This window comes from Perca flavescens, chromosome 8 (genome assembly GCF_004354835.1).
Source record: "Perca flavescens isolate YP-PL-M2 chromosome 8, PFLA_1.0, whole genome shotgun sequence".
Taxonomy (NCBI): domain Eukaryota; kingdom Metazoa; phylum Chordata; class Actinopteri; order Perciformes; family Percidae; genus Perca; species Perca flavescens.
In genome coordinates, this window is record NC_041338.1 from 35,646,458 (window position 1) to 35,663,195 (window position 16,738).

The 16,738-nt window shown below is 38.9% G+C and overlaps 1 protein-coding gene across 1 annotated transcript; it reads right to left on the minus strand.

Moving 5' to 3' along the window:
• Positions 1 to 781: 781 nt before the first annotated feature.
• LOC114559633 (troponin I, fast skeletal muscle) lies at positions 782 to 12,708 on the minus strand. Its single transcript, XM_028584407.1, has 7 exons — positions 12,658 to 12,708; positions 7,436 to 7,468; positions 6,974 to 7,010; positions 6,655 to 6,783; positions 4,078 to 4,167; positions 3,005 to 3,181; positions 782 to 947 (listed from the first exon to the last, which is right to left on the minus strand). Exons 2-7 carry the CDS (start codon positions 7,441 to 7,443, stop codon positions 852 to 854), a joined length of 537 nt encoding a protein of 178 aa, XP_028440208.1. The 5' UTR covers positions 7,444 to 7,468; positions 12,658 to 12,708; the 3' UTR covers positions 782 to 851.
• Positions 12,709 to 16,738: the final 4,030 nt, after the last annotated feature.

Consider the following 16,738-nt stretch of genomic DNA (forward strand, 5'->3'; position numbering starts at 1 on the left):
GAAACTGTAGCTCGCCGTTGGATTTGGTTCACGGCAACGAGCTGAAGAGACGCCACGCTCATTCATTTCCATCCTCTTCTTCGCCGCTTTGAGTATAATTATGCACAAATGTTTAGTCATGAGCTGGCAATGGTTCAAATACATCTACAATATTAGTTTATAACTTTAAACCTGTGCATGTATGTTGTTTATCAATTTAAATTGACAAAAATTTTGTTTACATCTGTGCAAAGCAGATATCCCCTTGTTCTGCACATTGTAATCAAAACAATACACATAAGAGTGTGTACTACTACAGGTTATGTTTATTAAATGAAGCCCAAAATATGTCACCGACTAGAAATCGCTGGTATCAGCTAGCGTTAGCTAACGTCAACATTAGGTAGACGCTAGCTAGAAGGGTTTGTGGTGACTTTGCCCGAGACGCTACCAAGTCGTGAGTCGTGACTTGAAGTCGTAACTTACGGGCTAAAATTGTTTCTGGAACGCAGCAAATGAAAGGATATAAAGTACTAGAGACCCAGACTTAAAAAAAAGTACTCCAGTAGAGTACAGATACAACCTTTTAGTACTTGAGTACAGTAGTGTAGTAGTTCTACTTCGTTAGTATACTATCTCTGGTTAATGAAAACTATTTTCTGTCATATTCTTTCAAGTTTGTCACAACAAATTTGTGCAAACCCAAGTAAGCACGACGAAACATCTCCTTCAGTTTGTTTATTGGGTCGAAGTGTCTGCAGCTCACAAGGTAGTTTATTAATATTTAATGTGTAGGTGTATCTAAATGTTCATCTGATGAAAGCAGTCAATACAAATACCGCAGCTTTGTTAAGAGCAGATGAGACACTGATTCAAGCCTCGCCCTCAAACATCTTCTTCCTCCCATCCATGCCAGACTTGTCTTCAATGTTTTTACGCCAGTCCACAACGTCTCGCAGTTCCTTATCCTGAAACGAAAAAAAACAACCAAAAATCAGGAGGTTTCACCAAGGATCCTCTATACTAAAGATAGCGTATTTCAAGCATAGATAGTATATAAGAATGGACCAACAGATCCCGTAGCTCTGGACGGAGACCAGTGAAGGATATTAGAAGTCACTTTTCCGGTGATCACTAGCGTTACTGAGCAGCCTCCAACTGAGAGAGACAACGTAGATGTGACGTGAGCAAGCTGTCTGAAAGTTGGAAGTCTTCTGGTAGCTGTGCCGAGAGAAATCTCAATCAATGCCTGCGAGCTTCTCCTGTACTATACGGTAATTCCTCTACTATGTGACACAATCGTTAGCCTATTTTTACAATAACGTGAGATACAAGGTAATGGAGCCTTTGAGTCTTTAAACGCTTCAGATGTAAAGTTATTCACTGTCAAGTGACGTCAAAATGAATGGGAGTCAATGGGATGATCAAAATGGCGCCATAGGAGGTTCCGAGTTCTGAAGCGAAGCTTACCCCCCTTGATTTCAAGCAGCGTCAATGGTATCAAATAGTCCACACTTTCTGACTCCCATAGGGGCGTGACCTCGTTTGAACATGTAGTGGATGGATGAAAAGTTATTTAAATAATTTGTTAATGTGTTCTTTTGCTAACGTTGGATATTTACACAGCTGAAAGACATAGTCAGCATCACGGAGATTAGTTTTGTTAGGGCGTTCAGGAACGTTAGCTGACGTTAGCTTCTCTGTGTTGCCAGATCTCGTGACAGTTCAGTCCTGAGACAGAAACGGGTCTCAAACAAAGTTCATTTTCTCCTGATTAATAAAATTACATTTAAGCATGATTCTTTATATTTTTGTCTTATTTCTTTTAAAGTTTCCCTCACAATGCTGAAAGGGAGTTCATCTCATTCCCACATGTAGATTCTGATTCTAGCTAAGTGAGAATCACAAAGTCTGGAACGTAATGTCAACACTGTTTGTCTGAACCGATAAAAGTACAAGGTCACATTAAACTATCTCTATGTGCAGATTCAGTTTCTCCCATGCCAGTTGAGATGTAACCGGGCGGGGGGTGAAAGTTGTACAGGGGGGAGGAGGCGAAATGGCTCTGAGATGTCTCCTGTGTTTTTTAGATTGTCTTCATGTGTTATCAGATTGCCTGTGAGAAATGCAGAGTCATGATAAGCCGAGTGCGTGTGTGCTGTCACTCTGAAGATGAATTTAAGCTCAGTGTTCCTGTTAACTCATTGAAGAGACTTTTCCACACTGGGCTGTCATGCCTTTGTGAAACTGTGTTACTCCTATATTCTTGCAAGTTTATAATAAAATACAAACACCTTGTTTGGTTTAGTCTTTAACTGTCTTTATTTTGTTTCACTCTTTAACTTTCTAAATCCACTCCTGCTGCAAAGACACTTCCACAACAATGTGTCCGTCCGAAAAATGCCATTTTAGTGTCAGAATGTTCTTGAGATATGTGGCTTGTGAAGAATGTTCATATCTCATGATAAATGTCTTTAAGAAAGACTAAATCCAGACTGTATGTAAGATCTTGGATTGAATTTTGATGATTTTAACATAAAATCCTTAATTTTTCTTATCCATCGCATCATTGTAAAGGGGGGTGGAAGTGAAACAATCTAATCATGATGGTTAAATGTTGGATAAGAAAAGGACGGGGTTATAAACTCTACTGGAGCACAGCTTTCTTTAGAAAATAGGTTCCATCCAAATTTAGCGCACATTTTAACCAAAAGTTCAGAAAATCTGCAAAAGAAAAAGCTAAAACCAAACCATAAACCTTTTTTTAAACTTAGGGGTCTTTTACCCCTGCCTCATTCAGCTATGTTTAATGTCGTCCATATCCACGGATGTCCGTCCACCTTCCTCTGTCTCTCTGTTGGCGTTCTAACCTCCGGTGGATTTCTGAGGACTATGGTTAAATGCTCCTCAGATCTCTGCAGCGCTGTGGAGGAGGTTCTGGCAATGCGAGACCATCTAACTCCTAACTTGGAAAGGTGCGTTCCTCCCAAACAAACGGGTTTATAAAACAAGGCCACTTCCTCACCTCCTCTTTGACCTCCTTCTTGACCTGCTTCAGGTTGGCCCTGAGGTCCATGTTGACCGTGTGCTTGGAGCCCAGCAGAGCCTTCAGCATGGCGTCGGCCGACATTCGCACTTTCCTCAACACAGGCTTCTTGAACTTGCCCATCAGGTCCTGAACTTTGATCTTCAGGTCGTCAATCTAGAAGGTGGGGGACGGAGCAGAGGCCACGATGGATGTAGGGATGTAACGATGCATCGTGAATCGGTTCAAAATAAATATAAACGTGTAAAGATTACAACCGGTTGAGATACAAAAATGAATCTCAATGCAGTTTTTAAACGGGCTAGGGCGTCATCTACTATAGATTTCACTTGTTTGACTTCAGACGTCACTACTAAACTCTCAATTTATTTATATGAAGAGGTACTTTTCTATTTATTTAGTTCTTTTGATGTGGGATTTGTTTACAGAAATCTAATATTTCATTTCATTCATGTTTGTTCTTTGAGATAAAATACAATTCCAGTTGCACTTTTGATAAGAGGACACATCTGTTGTTTCGCACAGTTTCTAGAAATAAAGGAATGTTTTTCAGTCATTTGTCTGCAGCTCATTCTGTTAAAACAAATCCTGAGAAAATCACATTGTGAACTTAAAATTGTGAATCGTATCAAATCGTGAGTTGGGTGTATCGTTTCATCCTCTACTACTGAATGATTTTTAAAAACTAGAGCAGCGTTAGCAGAAAATATAAACCCTGAATACTAGAAACCTTCTTCAGCCCTCTCTTGTTTTGGTCTATAAGTTGACTAAGATTTTAGTCAAATAGTCATTTTTTTTTTTATACTTTTTTTCATGCTAAGTGGTAATTTCCAAGAAACATCTTAGAAAGTCTTTGGTAAACACAAGATTTAAAGGGATACTTCTGCACGATTCATTGTAGTCAACGAAGAACTTCTCTAGTCGTGGACAGCCCTAATCATTTTATTGACAAATCCCAATCTTTTGGACACTTTGGAACCTCCGCTAGATTGTAAAATAAAGTTACGTGAGTTTGAACAATGTTTGGGAACACAGCGTGAGTTTTCATCTACCTCCTTGTTGCTTTTATTGACTTTCAGATCCAGGTCGTATCGCTCCTCGTCGATCACTTCGATCTTGTGGTGAATCTGTCTGCACAGCTCCTGAACACAAACATCAAAAAACACTGTCAAAATGGACAAAATAGATAGATAGATAGATAGATAGATAGATAGATAGATAGATAGATAGATAGATAGATAGATAGATAGATAGATACTTTATTGATCCCTAAGGGGAAATACAAGGTCCAAGTTGCTTAAAGACATCACACACAACACATACATCATGTCTGATCTAATTCATGAACGTGATCTTGCTTGGGCAACGGTAAAGAAATCCCCAAATAGCTCAGACTGGCAACATTTTAGGCACCTGAGAAACAAATGTGTCTCTCAAATACGCAAAGCTAAATCAGATTTTTATGTGAATTAATTATGTGAAAGTTCATCTAACCCCTCTAAATTTTGGAAAGTTATAAAATCACTGTCTTCATACTCTAGCGATACTGTGCTGCCAAATGCATTGAAGTTGACTGATAAAATTATTACAGCCAAGAAAAATATGCTAGATTCCCTAAACCAGCACTTTAGCATGCAACACAACAACAGCTGAGACAAGAAGATTACTCTTTGTCTAGGGAAAATGTACCTTTCAATGATGCTCTTATAAGGTTAAACGCTAAGAAATCCTCTGGTCCTGATGGGTTGGATCCATACTTTTTAAATATTGCTGCTGAACATATTGCAGAACCTTTGACACACATTTTCAACCTTACTATTGAAACTGGATTAATACCTAGTGTATGGAAGTCAGCATCTGTCATTACTTTATTAAAGGGTGGTGACTGATCAAATCCAAATAATTATAGGCCAATATCTAAGCTATCTGTTTTAGCCAAGGTTTTAGAAGGGCTTATGAAATATTATTTAGCAACAAAAAAATATTTTAAATGATTTGCAGTCAGGTTTTCGTAAAAAACACAGCACTGTCGCTACTATGAAAGTGTTAAATGATTTAATAAGTGCTATTGAGTCTAAAGAATATAGACCTTTTTCACGGCAGACATGTTGATATGTCCTAGTAGGAAAATCACAGGTGTATTCAAAACCATTACAGATGGCTGCATTCCACTTAGGAGAGGTCCTGGTATTAAACCATTACTGATGGCTGCATTCCACTTAGGAGAGGTCCTGGTATTAAACCATTACTGATGGCTGCATTCCACTTAGGAGAGGTCCTGGTATTAAACCATTAATGATGGCTGCATTCCACTTAGGAGAGACCCTGGTATTAAACCATTACTGATGGCTGCATTCCACTTAGGAGAGGTCCTGGTATTAAACCATTAATGATGGCTGTATTCCACTTAGGAGAGACCCTGGTATTAAACCATTAATGATGGCTGCATTCCACTTAGGAGAGGTCCTGGTATTAAACCATTACTGATGGCTGCATTCCACTTAGGAGAGACCCTGGTATTAAACCATTACTGATGGCTGCATTCCACTTAGGAGAGGTCCTGGTATTAAACCATTAATGATGGCTGTATTCCACTTAGGAGAGGTCCTGGTATTGTGCATGCTGACTCACTGAAATAGCTTACTGGGACACTTGATTGTAATTGAGCCATCGTTAAGGTTATCAACTTCAGCTGTGCTTTTCCTGCTATGACAAGTCAACATGTCTGCTGTGAAAAAGGTCCATTGTGCTGCACTGTTTTTAGATCTGTCAAAGGCGTTTGACAAGGTTGACCACTCTGTCCTGTCTCAAAGATTGGTGGATATTGGAATGTCTTCAAAAGCTGTCAAATGGTTTGGCAACTACTTGAGCGGCCGAACACAAAGTGTTCAGGTTGATGGTGTGTCCTCAAACTCATTACTTATACAAAATGGTGTCCCCCAGGGTTCTATTTTGGGTCCCATTTTATTTATTATTTATATACAGTAAATTACTTGTGTCAGAATGTAACAAAAGCAAAATGTCAATTTTATGCGGATGACACCATTTCGTATTGTTCTGCCTCATCCTTAACAATGGCCTCAGAAGACCTGCAACCTGCTTTTAACATTATAAAGAAGAATTTCCATGAATTTAGACTTGTACTAAACTCTGACAAAACTAAAATGATGTGCTTCTCTAAATCAAGGAACACAGACGATGCTCGTCAGATTGCTACACTAGATGAGAAAGTAATTGAACGAGTATCAGTCTACAAATATCTTGGTTTCTTCTTAGAAGAAAGTTTGTCCTTCAACAATATAACTGTACTATTTCTTGAACATTTGAGTCACTGGAAGTGTTTTTGTGTTCCAAAAAAACTGTATTTTGTATCTTAACTAACCATGCAAATCACATTTTCATACAAATGTCGATTGATACGATCCATCAAGTCAGTATTTTCCCCATCTTTTTGCTTAGTAAAATCGAGTAAATCGTCTGCAGTACCAATATAAACCGTTTTTCATGCGTCATGTTAAACTCTGATGGTGCACTACTTCAGGGGTGTCTGCAGCTTTCACCAAGTCAAATTTTAGACTTTTCTAGACTTTTTTTAAGCCCCCATGGAAACCCTGCGCATGTGGACGTGCCTGCAGCTCCTGCATGCTCCTGGGCATGGACACGGGAGGACAGTTCTCCTCCATGTACCGCTCCCTCTCCACCTCTCGCTCCCTCTCCTCTTCCTCCAGCAAACCTTTGGCGATGGACAGCATCAAACTCTGCCAGACAACAGACACAGAACATCAGATGGGGACGCACATACGTAGTTAACTCGTAGCAGCAACAGGGAGACTACGTCTTCTGCTACGTCTTCTTGTGACGAAGAAGTGTGACTGCAAAGAGATTTTTACACTGTTGATCAATATCTTTATAGCACAACACCGTTGAAGATGTAAAAGAATCTTTTACCTTCAGATGATGCTTGCGACTTGATGACATCTTTTTCCTGGAAGGATTTGGGAAAACGTTCATTTGTTATAATAGTTAAAAACAATATATATTTTATATTTATAAATAGGGAAATAGTGACTTGATTCTAGAAAAGGACCTGAAATCAGTTCATCTTTAGTGGAAACTGTTGAAAGTTGACTTATTTCATTTAAAAAAAATGCAGGAATGTTTTAGGACTCAATAATAACAACAAATGGGATGCACTTTTCTTTTTCTCTTTCAGTGCAAATATTTGCACAAACGTTATTGTAACACTTCTACAATATGAAGTCTTGTTTGAATTGTTCAAAAATAAGATAATCTAGAGTACTTGAAAGGTTTGACATGAGTTTGACCTTTTGAAGTTTAACTTCAGTGTTTTTTGGTCCAAAACAAAGAAACACATGAACATATAGATGACTAAAATAAGGGATTACTCACTCTGACATCTTGACGTTTGTTTGGCTTCAAAGTCTGCAAAAAAATACATAATTTTCCATTTTAAAATAGAATCAATGTTTCAGAAAAGTATCTCAGAAACACAGAAAAGTCATTAACCCTCCGAGAGCCAACAGATTCTCACTCCCATCTCGTAAAATACAGACACTTGGTCAGGTGCCTTTGTCGCTAAAAATCTCTTTTTTTTAAAAGGTCCTCGCTTTATCTAAACGCGCTTGGCGTCCCTTTTGACGCATTTAGGTTAAGGAAAAGGTTGTGGGTGGGCTTTAGTGATAGACCGATTATATATATACATATATATATAAAATCAATACAGTACAGGCCAAAAGTTTGGACACACCTTCTCATTCAATGTGTTTTTTATTTTCATGACTATTTACATTGTAGATTCTCACTGAAGGCATCAAAACTATGAATGAACACATATGGAATTATGTACTTAACAAAAAAGTGTGAAATAACTGAAAACATGTCTTATATTTTAGATTCCTCAAAGTAGCCACCCTTTGCTTTTTTTATTAATAAGGGAAATAATTCCACTAATGAACCCTGACAAAGCACACCTGTGAAGGTAAAACCATTTCAGGTGACTACCTCATGAAGCTCATTGAGAGAACACCAAGGGTTTGCAGAGTTATCAAAAAAAGCAAAGGGTGGCTACTTTGAAGAATCTAAAATATAAGACATGTTTTCAGTTATTTCACACTTTTTTGTTAAGTACATAATTCCATATGTGTTCATTCATAGTTTTGATGCCTTCAGTGAGAATCTACAATGTAAATAGTCATGACAATAAAAAGGAAACGCATTGAATGAGAAGGTGTGTCCAAACTTTTGGCCTGTACTGGATATATATCGGGCCAATATTTTTACATGTGGCGGCATTGGCCGATACGCAGCTGCTGCGTTCCCTAAAATTGTTTTTGACACATCGTCCACAGGCAGCTCTGTGTTGCTGGAGACGCTGCACCCATCCATATGATGCACACTGCACACATAATTTGGGCGATATGAATGGAAGATGATTTCAGAAATGACACTGATCTGTGTTTTTGTTTATTATTTTTAAAGAAATGGCAGAGCAGGTTCCGAAACCCCGGTCTCCTGGGTGAAAGTAGCTGCTGCTCTCCCCGGTACGTTGAACACGCTGAAGGGAACTTCTTTCATCGCTTCAGACGCTGACAGCCACTGCCCAAACGTTCATATTTTACGAGTTCGGAGTGAGAACGTGTTGTGAGGTCTGAGGGGCATTTTTTAGATATCTTCATGAAGTCTCATTTTAAGGGTATTTGCATATAACTGATGCCAGTGTGTTTCTTATCAAAATGTTCAGAACAAACTCAGCTTTCTGTATAGTGACGCCAAAAATTGTTCCAGAGCGATGTGTAAAGAGATAATTTGGCCCTAAAGCGGAAATATTTCTCAAATCTCTTGTCAAAACAAACCTACGCTCGATTGTTTTTGGTGTTGGAAATGAGTTTACAAAAGTCTTGGGTTCACAAAAGTAGCGTAATATATTAATCAAATAGTGAATAAATGTCTAAAATCACATTTTGTAATATCGCTTTTTGAGTAGGAGTGTTGTCAAACATCGCATGGACTTTAGTCCTCAGAGGGTTCAGTACGGTAGGTAGGTAGAGCTGACACAAATAGAAGAGAATAGAAACGTGAAGGTTCAGGGCTGAGGAGGAATGCTTCTGTCCCTCTTTCAGAAATAATAATAACTCCACTTCGAGGACACGGGACACCAACTGGGAGCATCAGCAGAGGAAAACCCTCAAGTCTAAATTAGGACAAGGATCTGGGGTCCGGTTGTCCCCCAGACCCCCCCCTACCCCAACCCTCCCGGGCATCCCTTTAATGAAAGGTCTGTCTTCTGGTAGATTATCAGGAAACACCCGATACCTCCTGTGTTGGTACAAACATACTCTAAGACGTCTCCTCTGAAAATAGCAACCAACTATCACTGCGTCCAAAGGGGAAAACGGACAACTAAAAAGGTTCTCTAATCTTTCAATCAATCAAACTTTACTTATAGAGCACTTTAAAACAACCAAACATAAAATACATAAGTCACAGAGTCATTAAATACAAGACAGAATACAAATAAAACAAGTCAAGAGACATAAAACGAGAGAAGACAGCCATACAGTTACACAATAAAATGAAATGTCACTGTTTGGGGTCAAAGGCCAAGGAGAGGAGGTGGGTTTTTAGATGGGATTTAAAAACAGACAGTGAAGATGACTATTGTCTATTAGCCAGAAGAAGATCGTTCCACAGTTTAGGAGATCAAACAGCAAAGAGACGGTCCCCTCTGAGCTTACGCTTTGTTTTGGAAATAGTGACAAAAAGAATTGGAAAAAACGTCAGGAAAGCTTCAAAAATATCGATAAAAGTGCCAAAACAGACGAAAAAACTGTCAAAAACGTCAGAAAGGCTTCAAAAACATCGAGAAAATTGACAAAAACGGCAAAAAAAAGTGCCAAAAACATTGGGAAAAGCTTCAAAAACATCAAGAAAAGTGACAAAAACAATGAAAAAAGTGACAACAACATTGGAAAAGCTTAAAAGACAACGAGAAAATTGACAAAAACAGCGAAAAAAGTGACAAAAACGACGGGAATCGCGACAAAAGTGTCGAAAAAGACAACCAAATGTCCCTGTTTGGGGTCAAAGGCCAACGAGAGGAGGCTGGTTTTAGGATGGTTTTAGGATGCCTAACCTTAACCCTTACCCTAATCTTAACCATCACAACTAAATGCCTAACCTTAACCCTAACCTTAACCTTAACAACTAAATGCCTAACCTTAACCCTTACCCTAACCTTAACCATCACAACTAAATGCCTAACCTTAACCCTTACCCTAACCTTAACCATCACCACTAAATGCCTAACCTAATTCTAACCCTAATCCTACAAGTTCAAGTTCAATTATTTATATAGCACATTTAAACAGCCGCTAGACAGACCAGAGTGCTTTACAAAGCTAGCATAAAAAAACATAAAACCAGCAAGACAGAGCGTGAAACACATAATAAAAACAACAAGGCTAAGAGCAACCTTAAAACACTCACTCAAATATACAAAAGAAGGACAACTCAAATAGGAAATCAATATGCTAATGAGAATAAGTAGGTTTTTACCAACGACTTGAAGATAGCGAGGTTGGGGGCTGTTCTAATCTCTAGAGGCAGGGTGTTGCCACCGCAAAAGTGCGCTACCCTCTCCGCTTTAGTCTGGCACGAGGGGCTACCAGCTAACCCGGTACAAACAAGTCTTAACCCTCAAACAGCCCTTTAAACTTGCGGGGTCCAGGATTTTGGCCCCACAAAGCTATCAGGACCCCACCAGTATACTGGACTCCCGGTGTTTAGATCCCACGAATATCATTAAACAAGAACACACACACACACACACACAGAGCTCTCTTAAAGGAGCCTCAGCACCTTTTTACAACAAATGCCTTATAGCGCTGATGTGACCGGTTCGGGTATCCATGCCTTATTGTGCACGTTTTCAGAAATGAATGTTACGCATCCGCACGATGCAATTCAGCACATGAAGTTTGGGGAATTATCTATCATCTGGCAGGCAGGTAAAGGCAGGTTGTTGAATTTAACTACAAAGCCGGCAATGCTATAACAAAATAAATGTGCAGTGTCTGTAACAGGGGGCGGATTTTTCACACGTGTAATAACGACTAAACAGAGCATATTTAGAGTGAATCAGGTGATTCATTCAGTCATGTAGACTAATATTAGAGGAACGTACGTCAAAGATGTGTATATGTCAAAGTTTAGTCAGAATACGGTTTAGAAACAGTTTTAATTTCTTTTAAATTCAATAAAATTCAATAAAACACTCAAAATTCAGTGAAAGTAGTGATCATTAATAGTCCTTGCGAAGAGCGTTGTAGGACACCATCCATGTTATTTTGGGGGTAACTTGGTTAAAAAGAAACTCATATTACTGATATAGACATTTTGATAACAGGTCAACAGGAGGACAACAGGAGGGTTAACAAATATTAGGCCCCTCCCCCTGCGATTTGGATATCGTACTATAGTCCGTATTGCGATTTTGATAAAATTGTGATTAATTGTGGAGCCTTAACCTGCAGCACTGACTGCTTCATCACACATATGAACTGTATTAAAGGGTAACCAGGACCCTAATTTCCTATGTTTTTGTGTCTACGTGACGGATGATGGGAACAATATTTGACATTGGTCCAGTATTAAGGGAGATCTCTGCAGTCGGCAGCGGAGAAACAAGCTACAATCTGAGTTAATAGTAATTGTCCAGCTTGTATTTACCTTCACTAAAGTGCTTGTTTTGCCGCTGACAGACTCCGATTAATATTCTAAGTGTCTGACAACATTATGGAAAGGATCCCTTCAGAGATAGACAATTAAAACCTCTTAGAGACCTTTCTGTTTAACCTGAAACAGCTCTAAACCCACCAGAATCCATTTAAAAACCCAATACTTTTAGCGTGTATAGAGCCAACATATGTTCACATGTAAATCTGTAAACTATGTGTTTATTTCAACCCAAACAAGAGTTGTGATGGTTGGAAAAGTGGAAAGACGACCCAAAACGGCTTTTCATAGTTTTAATTTGTTTCTGTCGACTGTGAATGAAGTGTGTTTTACGATGCTTAAATCACTGTTTATTTACATGGAGTCTGGTGGGATGTTTTTATGTTTATAAAAAGGATCTTACTCTTTAACAGAAAGGTCGACCTCCTTAGAAATCCTTTCCATAATGTTGTCAGACACTTAGAATATTAATCTGAGTCTGTCAGCGGCAACACGAGCACTTTAGTGAAGGTAAATACAAGCTGGACTATCGTCCTATTAACTTAGATTGTAGCTTGTTTCTCCGCTGCCGACTGCAGAGATCTCGCTTCATACTGGACCAATGTCAAAGATTGTTGTTCCCATCATCAGTCATTTAGACACAAAAACATTGGAACATAGGGTCCAGGTTGAAAAAAACAGTAGTTACCCTTTAACATCCAACTACAGCAACAGTTTCTGACAAGCTGGTTTGTTTTACCTGTCGGTTCATCCAAAATAAATCCAAAATCTAACAAGAACTCAAAGAAAACAACCACAAACCTGCATGCCGACAGGGCCAAAAAGCTCGTCTAGGATTCACAAAAACAATCAGCAGAAGACAAGCATACATTTCTTACCTTTTGGTTGTTTTCGAAGACGGAAACTGAACGCAGCGAAACAGATTTGAGAAGCTCAGCTCAGTTTTGGCAAAATAAGTCGGTTTATATCGCATCTCCCTAAAGGCAAAGGGAACCCCATCTTTCTCTTTATGGAAGTCGATTTCCTCACAGACCAATGGGCTCACCAGCACCTGAAATATTATATCTGACCCCCCCTTCACCCTCAAATCCCCTCACTATCCGACCATTATAAATAGCCGCTTGCTTCCAGATTGTTTCACTGATTGCATTATTCCCCTCCGATGCCCAAAAGGAAGGTCCGACTGAGCCTGGAGATTTAAAAACAAACACAACATAAGAGTGGAAATCAATAACATGGAGACTCGATAAACAGATTATATATATATATATATATATATTACAGAATAAAACGAACACTGCCAGCATTGTTGGGTAAAAGAAAAGGCTGGATGAAGAGAGCCAGGGGGCCGCGGTGATGAAAGTTAAAGACACAGCAGGTGGGAGGGAGTCCAGTTTCACGGCCAGACATTTAAGACACACTAAGTGGATGCTATTAAGAAGCTGTTAACAGGAGGCGGCCTGCAGAGAGAAGGAAAGAGACGAGTGTGAGTGTGTGTGTGTGTGTGTGAACAGGCAGAGGGAAATTTTAATGGACTGAGATAATAACTTCATTTTATAGCACATAAACTCTAAATTTGACCCAATTTCAAAGTTTTTTTTTTAAATCAGAAATATGTGTTTCTTACAATCAAATTGCCCCAAAATAATTTGGATGCATGTACGTTGTGTGGGACCCATGCAACGTTCTTTGCAGGTTAAATTACTATCATTGAATTTAGGGTGTTTTATTTAAAGGTGCCGTAGGTAGGATTGTGAAGATCCAGGACCTCTGTGTCATTATATACACACACAGGTATTAACTAAAAAGTTGTTTAAAGTCGGTGTAATGTTTGTCTCCTACCTCGTCTCTTCCTTGTGTTTCTGTCAGTCCGTTTAATTTACAGAGTGGCTGGGCTGTCAAACTGCTGTTGTCTGGTGCACCTGTATCTTCTGCTCGTCAATATCAAAAACAAATAACACATATCATATCATAGCCTAATAAACTCACAACACAGGTTTAACAAAATTCTCTTCACAAACACCACTCCTAAACAATGCTTTCTACAGTTGCCGTGGTCTCATTGTGATTTTAGCAGATTTCCGCTCATCTGATGGCATGATTGTCCATACTTAAAGGTGCTGTAGGTAGGGTTGTGAAGATCCAGGACTAAGCCAACATTTTTTAACATCGACGACTTCTCGGTCCCTCCCCCCCTTTCTGCTAAAACCCAAAACGGTCTCCTAAGTCACTCGCCCCACAAGGGAGAATGAATGCATGTGCATGAGCAGTGATTGACAGTTAGACCTCCCCCCCCGCCCTGATTGGTGCATCTGAACAGGGAGCGGTGGATTTTAGCAAATCTCACTACAGGCTGTAGGTGGAGCCAGAGGAGCTGATATATTTTTAATGACCTGCTTCATGTAGTTCTACTGGAACATAGGGTCAGTTTCAGCAAATATGACAGAAAGTTAGTTTCATAAGTCTTACCTACAACTTTTTTTTTTTTTTTAAGCGCCAAAAAACGTTGGAAAAAGTGCAATTTAAAAAAAATAATGTCCCAGGAAGGAAGACAAGTTCATGGTCGACTGGAAGACAACACAAGGGTTAAAAACAGTTTACAAAAGGTCTTTTCCAGAAGAAATCAGCGGTGGAATGTAACTAAGTACATTTACTCCAGTACTGTACTAAAGCCCAAATGTTGAGGTACTTGTACTTTACTTGTAGTCTTTTCTTTTCACGCCACTTTCTACTTCTACTCCGCTACATTTCAGAGAGAAATATTGTTTTTACTCCACTACATTCATCTGGTACAGCTTTAGTTACTTTAGTTACTCCACTACATTCATCTGTTCCAGCTTTAGTTACTAGTTACTTTAGTTACTCCACTACATTCATCTGTTCCAGCTTTAGTTACTTTAGTTACTCCACTACATTCATCTGTTCCAGCTTTAGTTACTAGTTACTTTAGTTACTCCACTACATTCATCTGTTCCAGCTTTAGTTACTTTAGTTACTCCACTACATTCATCTGTTCCAGCTTTAGTTACTAGTTACTTTAGTTACTCCACTACATTCATCTGTTACAGCTTTAGTAACTAGTTACTTTAGTTACTCCGCTACATTCATCTGTTACAGCTTTAGTTACTAGTTACTTTAGTTACTCCGCTACATTCATCTGTTACAGCTTTAGTTACTAGTTACTTTAGTTACTCCACTACATTCATGTTAAAGCTTTAGTTACTAGTTACTTTAGTTACTCCACTACATTCATGTTACAGCTTTAGTTACTAGTTACTTTAGTTACTCCACTACATTCATGTTACAGCTTTAGTTACTAGTTACTTTAGTTACTCCCCTACATTCATCTGTTCCAGCTTTAGTTACTAGTTACTTTAGTTACTCCCCTACATTCATGTTACAGCTTTAATTACTAGTTACTTTAGTTACTCCACTACATTCATCTGTTCCAGCTTTAGTTACTAGTTACTTTAGTTACTCCACTACATTCATCTGTTCCAGCTTTAGTTACTAGTTACTTTAGTTACTCCACTACATTCATCTTTTCCAGCTTTAGTTACTTTAGTTACTCCCCTATATTCATGTGTTACAGCTTTAGTTACTAGTTACTTTAGTTACTCCCCTATATTCATCTGTTACAGCTTTAGTTACTAGTTACTTTAGTTACTCCCCTATATTCATCTGTTACAGCTTTAGTTACTAGTTACTTTAGTTACTAGTTACTTTAGTTACTCCGCTACATTCATCTGTTACAGCTTTAGTTACTAGTTACTTTAGTTACTCCGCTACATTCATCTGTTACAGCTTTAGTTACTAGTTACTTTAGTTACTCCCCTACATTCATCTGTTCAAGCTTTAGTTACTAGTTACTTTAGTTACTCCCCTATATTCATCTGTTCCAGCTTTAGTTACTAGTTACTTTAGTTACTCCACTACATTCATCTGTTCCAGCTTTAGTTACTAGTTACTTTAGTTACTCCACTACATTCATCTGTTCCAGCTTTAGTTACTAGTTACTTTAGTTACTCCCCTATATTCATCTGTTCCAGCTTTAGTTACTAGTTACTTTAGTTACTCCCCTATATTCATCTGTTACAGCTTTAGTTACTAGTCACTTTAGTTACTCCCCTACATTCATTTGTTCCAGCTTTAGTTACTAGTTACTTTAGTTACTCCCCTATATTCATCTGTTACAGCTTTAGTTACTAGTTACTTTAGTTACTTTACACATTCAGATTCCTGCACACAGAACACATGTAGTTTATAAAATCTGATGTTTGATTCTAAAGTAAACTAGCCGACAATATAACGGACTACAAGTCACGCTGAGATGATCAGATCATTAAACACACAACTGGTTGGATCCTTTACTCTTTCTACAATGGGAGACTTTTACTTAAAGTGCTCATATTCTGCTCATTTTCAGGTTCATATTGTATTTAGAGGTTGTACCAGAATAGGTTTACATGGTTTAATTATCAAAAATTACCATATATTTGTTGTACTGCACATTGCTGCAGCTCCTCTTTTCACCCTGTGTGTTGAGCTCTCCGTTTTAGCTACAGAGTGAGACTCACTGCTGTAACATCTTTGTTGGGAGTCGCACATGCTCAGTACCTAGGTAAGGACTACTAGCCAGTCAGAAGCAGAGTATGAGGGCGTGCCCTGACAGTAGCTAGGTAAGGACTACTAGCCAGTCAGAAGCAGAGTATGAGGGCGTGCCCTGACAGTACCTAGGTAAGGACTACTAGCCAGTCAGAAGCAGAGTATGAGGGCGAGCCCTGACAGTACCTAGGTAAGGACTACTAGCCAGTCAGAAGCAGAGTATGAGGGCGTGTCCTGACAGTACCTAGGTAAGGACTACTAGCCAGTCAGGAGCAGAGTATGAGGGCGTGCCACGCTAGCAGCTAGGCGAGCATTATAACGTGTGTATGAAATTTTTTTAAATTAGCATTTAGC

Excerpts from the sequence above, each read along its gene's own strand:
- LOC114559633 (XM_028584407.1), bottom strand. Across the intron at positions 6,784-6,973 it reads GTCGCAAGCATCATCTGAAG|AGTTTGATGCTGTCCATCGC; the intron begins GTAAAAGATTCT and ends GTTGTCTGGCAG. Across the intron at positions 3,182-4,077 it reads TCAATAAAAGCAACAAGGAG|ATTGACGACCTGAAGATCAA; the intron begins GTAGATGAAAAC and ends CCCACCTTCTAG.